Raw genomic sequence first — 12,144 nt, 5'->3', positions numbered from 1 at the left:
GGATGCAGTCCAGCTGCGGAGTCCAGGGGAATGCAGGAAGATCCTTGGAGTCGCCCACAAGCTGTCCTAAGACGTCGCTGGATTGCAGAGGGGTCAGTGGTCAGCAGAACAACCAAGTATTGACAATTGCAAGAAGTTGCAGGAAGGTTGCAGGATTTTGGGGACCAGCAAGGTCCAGGAGGTTTGACCCTTGTGGGGGAGTCAGGGCTGGCCTTCAGCGAGCAGGAGAGCAAGACTGAATCGCATGAACCCTCACTAAAGACTGACTGGCAGTAGGCACAGGTAGTCGCAGGGGGGCCTCAGTAGCACAACAAAGCTGGAATCCCACGCTGCAGGGGTTGCAGAATGGATGCTGAACTTGGAGTTGCAGATTGCTGGAGACTTGGGTTTCTTGGAGGTTGAAGAGCTCTTGGAGGAAGAGTCAACAAGCCTTGGTAAGAGCAACAGTTGTGGTGCACAGGGCATTCCAGCGGCTGCAGCAAGGGCCCACCGTCTCCCAAGTTGGTCAGAAGGCAAGTTGGACCCAGAGAGGACCACAGCCACCAACTGTGTTGGAGAGTCTTTCAATGTCTGTGGAGCAGCAGGATCCACCACCTGGATGCTATCGACTTGAGGTGCCTGCAAATGCAAGAGCGATTCCTTCTTGCTTCTTGGATGTGCGCAGAGCCCTTGTGTCCCTGGAGGATGCACAGCCACGGATGTTTGAGAAATCTTGCAGGAGGTGGAGAGCAATGTTGCAGTGGGAGCCCTCCCAACCGGACACAGTCTTGTTTCAGTTCCTAAGGCAGACCAGCAGCAGTTCCAGAGACCAGGAGAAGAAGATATCTTGCAGAGAGTTCCTTGTAGAGTCTTGCTCGACGAATCTGGGGACCCACCTTCAGGGGAGCTCTTAAGTAATCCTAAAAGAGGGTTGGACACTATGGGGGGTCATTCTGACCCTGGGGGTCTTTGTCCACCAGGGTCGCGAATGACGGAAGCACCGCCAACAGGCTGGCGGTGCTTCCATGCCCATTCTGACCGCGGCGGTAAAGCCGCGGTCAGAAAACCGGGACCAGCGGTTTCCCGCCGGTTTTCCCCCGGCTGGGCGAATCCGCCAGGGCAGCGCTGCAAGCAGCGCTGCCATGGGGATTCTGACTCCCTTCCCACCAGCCTGTTTCTGGCGGTTGTCACCGCCAGGAAGAGGCTGGCGGGAACGGGTGTCTTGGGGCCCCTGGGGGCCCCTGCACTGCCCATGCCACTGGCATGGGCAGTGCAGGGGCCCCCTAACAGGGCCCCATGATGCTTTTCACTGTCTGCGTGGCAGACAGTGAAAAGCGCGACGGGTGCAACTGCACTCGTCGCACCGCCGCAACACCGCCGGCTCCATTCGGAGCCGGCTCCTGTGTTGCATCCCCCATTCCCGCTGGGCCGGCCGGCGCTAACTTGGTTAGCGCCCGCCGGCCCAGCGGGAATGTCCGAATGCGGGAAGTGGTATTTTGGCCGCATGGCGGGCAAATGCCGGTTCCCGCCGCCCGCCAGAGTCGGAATGAGGGCCTATGTGCCGAGACCCACCTATCAGAGGGTTCAGGGACGTAAATCTACCTGGCCTAACCAGTCAGATGCTCTGCACATCTTATTTCCAAGATGGCAGAATCAAGTGGCCACATGGGAAAGCTCTGTGCACCTCCCTAAGGGAGGAGCTGGACAGGGGGGTGGTCACTCCCCTTTCCTTTGTGTGGTTTTGTGCCAGAGCGGGAACTGGGGGTTCCTGCACTGGTGCAAACTGGTTCATGCAAGGAGGGCATCAAATGAGCCCTTCAAAGCAGTCTGGTGGTGCTGGGAGGCCACCCCAGCCCAGGCACCTAGTTCTAAAGGAGAGGAGGTCACACTTCCCGCCTACAGGAAACCCTTTGTTCTGCCTTCCCCTGCTCAAGTTAGGCTCAGCAGCAGGAGGGCAAAACATTGTCAGGGATCTGCAACAGCATGGGCTGGAAGGCAGACCCTGCAAAGCGGTGCAGGCCGATCTGGGGGATCCTCTAAGGAGCCCCCAGAACACACGGAATGGAGTGTGGGGTTTGTAGGTGCACCTCTGCTCATGCAGGGGTGCCCCCACAATCAGTGCCATGCACCCTGCCCTTAGGCTGAAGTGCCTACCATGGGGTGATTACAGTGTCCAGGTGCAGTGGCCACGATATAAGGCAAGCCTTACATCTAAAGTGAAAGGTGCATGCACCATTTCACGCGGGCTGCAATGGCAGTCCTGCAGACACAGTCTGCATGGGCTCCCTTGGGTGGCATAATTCATGTTGCAGCCCATGGGGGACTCCTGGTGTTCCAATGTCCTTGGCACATAAGTACCATGTACTAGGGACTTACATAGGCGCACCAGTATGCCAATTGTAGGGTGTAAAAGTTACCAGGTGATAAAATTTAGAGGAAAGATGCTACTTTCCTACAGCGTGTATGTGCTAAATGTTGGCCACATTGGTTCATCATTGCTTAAAGGGCCTAATCTCACGAGTTGTATTACATGTGGAAGGGTGCCATTAAACAGGTTTTGGTGCTCTTGATAAGAGAGATGTATCTCTAAGTATTACGAAGCTCTGTACTGTTGTGTTAAGTTTGCTATTCTGTATGCATGAAATGTGTGTGTATCTGCATCTATTTCAGGAAAGTTGACCCAGGACTAAAATATTTCTTTCCTGTGTCCTTTGTGGGCTTCCAGGACGAATGTGACATCCCCACCCTCTTCTGTTAAGCCGTTGGCTAAAAGAAACTGCGTGAGCAGATGTCTGCAGTTATCCTTGATGTTTATAGGATTTGCCATATTTGAGAATAGGTGTTAGGGAACACCAACATGGGATAAAGTCCTTTTAGGGTTCAAACAACCTACAGCCAAGATAGGCTCTCCCTATTTAGTTGAGAAGGAGCACCCCTAAGACCACAAACGTCTCCGTGTGATGGTACTTAGGATACCTTTAGTGTTTGTGAGAGAGATACTCAGGAGACTCGTAAAATTTGTGCCTACAGCCGTCGTTGGTGATCTCATGTCATCAGGACTCTCGTTCCCTGATGAGACTGCTGGTTTTGGGGTGGTATCACCTCTGCGTTGCAGGCAACTGAGTCACTCCCACACCAGTTGGCAGATGTTGGCTCAACCCTCCTGGTTCACTAGCAGCACCTCACCAAAATACAACTGGTAAAGATGATTTGTGGAAGCCTTGTGTGGAACTCTAAAGACCCCCAGAATAAATCGTGGTGAAACAAGCCTTACCCTTTTCTTTCCACATTTGAGTCTCTTACACACACAGAGGCAAGAAAAGAGATGCAGGAAAAGAACTGACATCAAGGTGCCAGAGTGGCGCCTATATAAGACCGCAACATCATCACAGTGACTACGATGTCAACAGCGCCTGCGGAGTCGACCGACGCCACCTGACGGTGTGCATGGGTACTGATGAAATTTCCGGACCCAGTCTGACACCTAGAGGAAATTCCAAGGTAAGGAATCTGCAACTAGCATATGTCTCTACCAGATATATCATCACCAAAGGTAAGTAGATGTTTTCATAGGGGACATGTTTATGTTCAGGCACAGAAGCCTGATGTGGGTATGTAACTAAGCGCTGGACTGTTTATGCAGTCTTGGTGCCGGCAGTGCAAAATATTACTCTGTGTACCTCGCATTCTGTTCTTATAATTCCAAGGAAAGAACATAATGCAAAGTATGTCATCCATAGCACTGATAGTAGCGCTTACACAGAATAGCAGCTAATACTGAAATTAAAACAATGCCACTAAAAGAAACAATAATAAAATGAATAAAAGTGAATACAGAAATACAGAGCATGAATACTGTATAAATGGGCACAGGCTGCAAGCCTAAGCTAAGCGGTCACTGTGTCCAAATGACTAACTAAACTGGACCCACAAAAGCACTGGTGGGGAAATTAGGCAGAGTTGGAAGTGTGCCCACTTCATGCCAGTCCCACCCCTAAGGTGGACGAGCTGAAGTGGACACTTTTTTTCTTGTTTGGAAGGAATAAGGCCACTGGGGTTAGGGTTATTCCCACTTCCTAGCAGAAGTGATCCTAGGAATGGTGTAGTCACCCAAAAGGTAGGCAACCCATTGGCTACCACGTGGCACTCTCTGTAATGCCCCTAAATTGAGTACTTATGTGGCACCCCTGAACCCTAAAACTCAGATCCTGACAACCTAAGAAGCAAAGGACCAAGAAGAGTCGCACCAGCAGAAGAGGAAAAGAAGATGCAGGTGACTTGGAACCAGCCCCTCTGGCCTGCCTGCTGACCTCGATGGACTGTGCCCAAAAAGATTACTCTTCCTGCAGCTGAGCCTCCAAGAAACCCAGGAGGACTGCCTGCCTTCCAAAAAAACTCAACTCCTGTGGGCAGCGGCTCTGCTTTGCAACAAATTCTCAAGAAAGGACTCTGTAACCTCTGGAACAGCAAAGACCCAACACCCAAAGGGACCACTGCACCTAACGTCTGAGACCCGAGGTTAAGACAACCAACAGTGCCAGCAAGGTTCCCCAGCTTTCCAGAGTCCTAGTCCAATGTGAACTCACCCATCTTAGACTCTCCCAAGTCGCTTGCAGCCCCTGCATGCAGGTCCCCGCAGGACCCCGCTCCTGCAGCCTTGTGGTGAGAGAAAAGCCAGCACCTCCAGTAACCACTTCAGCTGTCGCCCCTGACCTCATCTGAGGTGGGTGCCAGCAACGTCCCCCGGCTCCTCTGAGCTCAAGTCCACCCTGACTCCCCCACGATCACCCCCCCTACCCCCACCCCCCCGCTGGACTCCCCGACGATGCCTGCAACCTCAACATGCAGGACCCCCTGACTCCCAGATGAAGAAGCACAATGTCAACACCCCTGCATCCGTCGCCCCTGGGCTCTGGAGAAAAGGACCAAAGGTGCACCTATGTCCCAGAGCACCTCAAGTCTACTACACCTGCTTGTTGTCCCCGACTGGCTTCCTTGCCAGAGCCCGCAGCCTGTCTTCACAAGGACCAAACTCCCTTAAGAAACTATTGGGCATCCAACGTCTTACTGCACCCCTGCACCCGGACTACCCAGTGCTGCCCGGAGTTACCTGCTGGTGTGGTTCTAATCAGTGTCCAGTACTTACCTTGACTCCCTGAGATTGGCCTTGTAAGTCATTGTTAACCCTGTGTTTGGTCAACATTGTTTTCCTCCTTTGGATAACATTGAAGAACTCTGAGAATTGCAGTAAGCGATGATTATTGGAATTGAAAAGTATTTATGCCTGAAAAAGTGCTTACCTGATTACGAAGTTCTTGTGTTTGAAAGATAGAAAAAGAAGCGTTATTTTTCAAATTTGGTCTCAGATTTATTCTTTGAGTTTGGGTCTCGTTTATTGGCTCTGTGAGGACAACAAATGCTTAGCACTACCCTCTGTTAAGCCTAACTTCTCTCCCACACTACCCCAAAATAGAGCATTAGTCCTACTTTCTTTTGCCTCTGCAAACCAATTGGGGATCCACTGGACTCTCTGCACAGTGTACTTCTTTTTAGAGCACCATATAGAGAGCCAGCTTCCTACAAAGTGTATCACACTGTTCTGGATCTGCTTGATAGAAGCCTAGCAGCAGCGGTTACCTAGTTCGGATTACACTTGACCTTTTGAAGATCCCTTCCCTTATCGGTCATGGAACATGTAGTCATAGCTAAATTGGTGATGCTCCCTCGCTTAGTTTACTATTTTGCGCACCTCCCAATGATCCTTCAATGCTCATTCTTCTGGGAGCTTAATAAATTCCTGGGATCCTATGTTGGCAAAATTAATGCAGATGATGGCATTCCAAATGCTCTAGCTTCCCTCTGAGCAGGGTCGCCTTAGGGCTCCCAACTTCGAATACTATTATTAGGTGGGCCATTTACAATGGTTCTCGCATTGATTAGCAGGTTGGCGTTTGGAAGGCAAGGGCTCATACATCCCATCTTTTTCCTGTGAGGGCCTCCTTCAGCTTTTGATCCCTAATGCTCAACACCCTGAAATGTACACCTCCTTCTCTGGGTGTTGCATTCCTGCTTGATGAAGTCAACCCAGCTCACCAAACACTTATCTCCTTATGCCTCTGCGATCCACACTGTGCTGCAGTGATCATTTTTCTGAGCTCGCTCACTAAGGGTCTAATCACTCATACACAAACAATTTTACAGTCACTGAGGGATACATGGGAGACTAAATTTGGTAGACAACTTCACGATGTAGTGGGAGTGAGATTTGACATATCTGCAGAAAGTCTTGTCCGTCTGAAATTGATCCAGTTTTAATTTCTTCACAGGGCTTATTCCTCCCCCAAGCTGTTTGACCACATATTCCCCAGCACCTCTGACAGGTGTGCTAGATGTGGGACCCCTGTAGCAGCCCTTAAGCACATGCTGTGGGACTGCCCCCAGTTGTGAGTATACTGGAGCACAGTTCTGTCCCAACTAGAGCTGGTCTCTGGAATAATGAGCATTTCCTCTTGGGAGGCAGGGGCCTTGGGTAGTTATAAGACGCCACACAAACATACAACTGTGGCGTTCTTCTTGGATCTTGCCCTTATCATAGCCCAAAACATATTTGTCACAATTAGCTGAAAACTTCCATCTCTGCCAATCCCAAAACTCTGGTTGAGCATGTTTACCTGGTGGGCGAAGGCAGTGGCTGTGAAGGTTTACACAGGGTTTGCCAGAGGGCTGTGCCATCCACTGATGGCCCAAGGCTGAGAGACATAATGCTCCTGTCTAGTGTGCCCACCCCTAGAATCTACTTGAGATGCAGCTTTTACCGACCCCTGATCTCTTGCTCAGGACTGAACCGCTAGCTTGCACCCCTTTGATACTTCCTAACTTTTCCATAGGGTCACACATATCTGCCTGCGCTACTAATCTAGCTCCTTATACTGCTTCTCTGAGGCTACATTGTAAATCTCCCCAGAAGCTCCTCTCTAACCCGCCACCCCTTTCTGCACCCTCCAGAGCTTCCTACCAGCTCCCCAAAGCCACTCAAAGTAGGTGAACTTTGTTGGACTATACAATACTGATGCACCATTATTCTACTATATTCTCCCATTGCTTTATATTTTCCTTATGCACGTGAATTCTGGACTGTGATATGCACCAGACATTACAATCCCACAATTTTCTCCTTTTTTTATTTCACACCTTATTTTGTATTATCTCTTTCTTTGTCTTTTTACTTCCTGTGTCTCCAGACTTCTAAGACCTACTTTCTCATTGTAATTACTCCAGCTTGTCACTGAGTGGACGTCAGGCACTTTTAGTGCAGCTGCCTTAAATCCTCTTTCTTCCTGACAAATGGGTGCTGAAGACTCAAGTGACATTTTTGACTCCCTTCCCATTTTGGGCAATGCATGACCCATTTCAGCATTTTTTTCCCCCTTCACTCCTCGAAGGAGGAGGAGAAGCTCCACTTGCTGGACCCCAATTAGGTGTTAATTTTTTTTTTGATTTGTACCATGGGCCATTGAGTGAACAATCAACTTTTTGTGGGTTTTTATAGAGTAAAGAAAGATAAGGCCAAGCAGAAGAGGACTTTGTTGAGGTAGATAGTCTCTGCATTAAGATCTGTTACTTGCTGGACACGGAGCATCCTCCAGAGGGTGTGAGAGCCCATGCCACTAGGGTTAAGGCTGCTACTACTGCATTGGCATGCAAAGGTCCTGTCCTAGATATCTGCCAGGCAGTGCCATGTAGGCATCAGTGCACACGTTCACAGAATACTAATGCCTTGAAAGCCAGGACCGGTAAGAAGGACATTTCACCCATGTGGTCGAAGGCCACTCCACAGATCCCCTGCCTGAGTAGGTTATACTTTGGTATCTATTTCAAGGGGAGGAATCTGTAGTTGGAAGAATTCATTAGAATAATTTAATTACCTTTATTAAAGCTATTTCTTGTGGATACTCTAATTGCAAATTCCTCACTGCCGTCTCACCCCCCGTTCTGTGGAGCGGCCTCATAGCATCTAAAAAGGTCCAGAATTAGTATTTATGAGGAAATGGGATGTATTATTTGGAGTGATCTTGCTATGTAATATACTTCCAATCCCTTTAGAACCAATCACTCTTTGTTTTTTTAAACGTTAGCTCAACCCTGGGTAGCTGTGGCTCTGAGTAGTCAGGCTTACACGAAGCAACACACGTAAAGCATTTAAATAGCTCCGTAGCAACTGAAAAAGAAAGAAACTAGACACTCAAGAAAAACAACACCAGTTTATAAAAATAGATTAGATTTTTATGTCGTTTTAGACAACAAAAGAAAAAAGATGCACCAGAGGGTTCCAGAGAGAGAGAATTTAAAAGGTATAATAAATCACAGCTTTTCACTTAACCATGAACAATCATTGGCAAATTCCACGAATTTGACACTTGGAAACCTTTTCAAAGAAAAGTTTGACAAGTTGGTTTGCTGTTACTTGGGATTAACGTCAACTCAGTTAAGTATCCCATCCTGGGGACCAGCAAGGTCCGAAGAAATAGTTGCCTCAACAAGAAAAGCAATCTCCAGTGCAGTTCCAACGTCAATGGTCCTTTGCCATTGACTTATGTCAGAGTGGTCCTGATGCAAGAGATACAGTATGTTGAAGAAGTTTAAAGATGTTGAAGATGCTGTGCGGTTGATTGGTCTCTTCGTGGAGCTGCTCCTCAGTCCACGGGCTTGGTGAGAATATACTGGCCAAATAGTTCGACATTCCTCTAAGTCCTCTTGAGCTTGACAGAAGTCCAGTCTCTACTGGGCTACAAGTCGCCTTGTACAGAGTTTCAGTGGTTCTCTTATTTTGATAGTAACTTGTCTTCTCGGAAACAAATCTCCAGTCTGACAACTCTCCAGGTCCAACAGACTAGGAGCCAACTTTTAAGCATTGGCTCTGTGGTCCCTTGGGCTCCACAGCAGTGAGGAGTGGCTGTCTGGTCATCTGGGCTGTGAGAAGAGGCCTCTTTTTGACATGGTTAGCCCCTCACTTTTGTTCCTTATGTATGATGTAGCCTAGAAGTTGAAGTGGCCAGGGCCGGTTCTAACCACGTTCCCTGGGCCAAGGCTCTTGCCCTAAACTGTTGAGATGCATTGGCACAATTGGCAATACCTTTAGCTGCCACTAAAGGCCCTAGTAAGTGGTACTTAGGTACCCAGGGCATGAGATACTAAGGGTAGACCCCTGAGGGCAGCAGCACTGACGGTGCCACCCTCTAGGTCCAGGTATTCAGATACACCCAGTCATACCATTTTAGGCTGAGTGCTCTGATGCACACCAAAAACACAAACTTGACAAGCCACACTGCCTGTGTACCATGTCCACTATACACTGTATGCTCTATGGGTAAAACACACCTCTGGCAGGCTTTCCATCCCCAAGGCAGGGTGCACAGTACTGTATGTGAGGGCACAGCTGCATGAGCAGTATGCCATCACTATGTCCTTGCCAAACCTGGGACATTGTGAGTGAACAGAGCAGCCATTTTAATACATGTGTTGGACACTGCTCGATACGAGTTTCCCAGCTACATGATGGTCACTCTGAACCCTGGGTTGTTTGGTATCAAACAACTCAAAATTATAAATCCACCCAGTGTTGGATTTATTGCAAAATGTACCCAGGGGTCATCTTAGAGGTGGCCCCTGCAAAAGCTAACTACAATGGCATAGTTGCTGACTGGTCCTAACCAGCCTGCCACTTCCAGACACAGGTCTGTACCCCTGGGGCGAGGCCTTCAGCCCTCTGAGATACAAGACAAAGCCCTTCTTGGGTGGAGGTGCTAACACCCCCTCCCTCAGGAATGGGTGCAGCCCTATTGGCGAGCTTCAAAGGGTTTACTGCCTTTGAAACTCGACCTCCAGGCCTGCTACGAGCAGCTGAGGGCTGCTGTGTTGCAAACCCTTACTTTTGGTGGGAGCAACAGCGTGCAATTCAAACCTAGGACAGGAGGAGGAGCCCTACCTAGCATGCACCACCCGTAAGGTGTTGAATGCGAAGTGGACTGTCTATTTCATTTTCCTCCATCTTGGGAAAATAGCCAATCAGGTGTAGAGATGTGACCTCTGCCCACCGTAAATGGTCACTTAGTTGGTGTAGCCACCCTAAGGTAGATGACCCATTGGTCACTGCCAGGTTCACCCTAAAATGCCCACTAAATACAGTATTTAGTGGGCATCCCTAGACCAAGAATTCAGATTCAATGGACACAAGAAGACCAGCAACAAGATCCAAAGGTACAAGAACTGTGGGCCTGCTGCACAAGGAAAAGGCGCCAAATCCTGTCTGCTGCATGCAGAACCCGACGATTGTCGCTGATCAGCTGCTGGACAACTCTACAGATACCCCAGAGGACCTCCAGACTTCGCAAATCACCAGAGAACTGAGTGGAAGTACCACTCTAAAAGAAGAAGAAACCATCCAGCCAGTGAAGGTCACTTCACTGGCCAGCCGCTATCACTCGAGCCGGACACCACAGCTAGACCAAACTGCACCTGACAACCACAAGTACAAACCCTGCCAGTGTGTGCCAAGTTTGGTGGCACTGCGACCTTCAGCGGCCTAACCATGCCAATACCTGGGGTATTGGTAAGCCTACGTTGGACACCAAAAAAGACAATGTGCCTGGGTTTGAAAAAAGGACCAGGAGGAAGCCCAAGTTGAGGGACTTCAGAAACAACCCAGATCTCCCACCAGAGTCCCCCGGTGTCCTGCAAATGATCCTCAACCCAGCTTACCTCCTGCTTCTGAGAGCATCTTTGCTCACAGCTCTTGGCTCACCGATTAGCTCGGCACCCGGCCGCCCTGTGCCCTGCACTGAAGAACCTGCTGTGCCCTAAAGGTCCCCAACCCTTGCGACCTCGACAGTACCCACTTTAGTAGTCTGTCAGAAGTTATCAGTGCTGAAGTGTCAGTCTGTAACTCTGCACTCACCAGTGGGGCTACTGGCCTTCTCTATAGTGGAAAAAAGGCAAACCTTTTGGGGGTCACCATTACAAAAACAGACATTTTCTTATAGTATTCAACAATTGTTCATCTTTTGCTTCTGAGTGCAGGTAAAGGGAAAATAAACTGATGTCACTGAGCACGGGTGGAACTTCTATGTGGCTCTGCTCCATCACTTCTGAGGAGGGAACTAAACATTACGGCACCCTGGAGCATTCTTAGAGAAACGTTTTACGCATTCAGTCTGGTGCCTGGAGAATATTCTAAGATGTATTAATTTTTGCTCCTGTGATTTTTATCTTTGCTGTTGAAGTCATGAGCCATCCTGAGATCTCAAAGTGCGTGTTAGGCAGCAATTATCAGAGCATTTCTGGTTTCGGTTTCTTCTGTGCACCTTCTTTGTTTTTGATTGTGTTGTTTTTATATTTATCTGTTTTGCCACAGTGATTCAAACGCCTCCTGGAAAGCAAGTCACCATTTAGCATAAATATTGATGACTGAGGTGCCTAATCATGTCGGGACCCACGCACATGAAAGAGATATTGCTGGTCCTCTCTGTCTGTACTCAGAATGAGCCCTATTTACAAAGCTTTGTCTGTGAATTAGGTCCTGTTTCACTAATCTTCTTGTAGTCAGTCCGGAGTACTTTAAAAAATACTTTGTAGATAATGTTCTGATATTCAGGCGTAATTCTCCTTTACAATTGCATAAAACACAACTTCTCACAGAAAAAGTATTTTGTGAATCAAGTCCTATGAATATAGTGTGTGTACAGCAATGTCTTCTATTATTTTCTGGGTCTAGCAAACACAGTTGTGAAGTTTACAGATGTTTACTTTGTCCTGTCACGAACTATAATTAAAACTGATAAGAAATGCTAAAAATATTTATGTAAACATGTGATTTTTATTTTTAATAGGTATTTCAAGGTCTTGATTCAAGAAATGGATTTTAAAGTTGACCTTGGGTTTCTCTATGCACTTGCAGATCTATTTACTCAAGCAGGAGAGGCACCCAAAGACCAAGAGGTCAGATTCACCACGTCTATATTACACAATCATTCTGTGCATGTATCTAAACAACTCCACAATATCATCTGTCGTGCATGTTTACTACATACATATCCAGTGTGTGCGGCATGTTCAAACTTAACTTTAACAAAAGTTAGGTCAGATACCATTATTTCAGATCACTGTATT

At 48.2% G+C, this 12,144-nt stretch overlaps 1 protein-coding gene across 2 annotated transcripts in view; it reads left to right on the top strand.

Annotated features, from left to right (window-relative positions):
- VPS13A (vacuolar protein sorting 13 homolog A) overlaps positions 1-12,144 on the top strand; it is a 1,844,906-nt gene that overhangs the window by 1,337,331 nt on the left and 495,431 nt on the right. For both annotated transcript variants that reach the window (XM_069230089.1, XM_069230094.1), the window contains exon 59: positions 11,865-11,973. In XM_069230089.1, coding sequence (XP_069086190.1) covers positions 11,865-11,973 — 109 coding nt within the window. The remainder of the gene's footprint in view (positions 1-11,864; positions 11,974-12,144) is intronic.

This window comes from Pleurodeles waltl, chromosome 1_1, assembly GCF_031143425.1.
Source record: "Pleurodeles waltl isolate 20211129_DDA chromosome 1_1, aPleWal1.hap1.20221129, whole genome shotgun sequence".
NCBI classification, from domain to species: Eukaryota; Metazoa; Chordata; class Amphibia; order Caudata; family Salamandridae; genus Pleurodeles; species Pleurodeles waltl.
The sequence above is the reverse complement of the archived record's forward strand: the minus strand, read 5'-3'. Positions and strand labels throughout refer to the sequence as shown.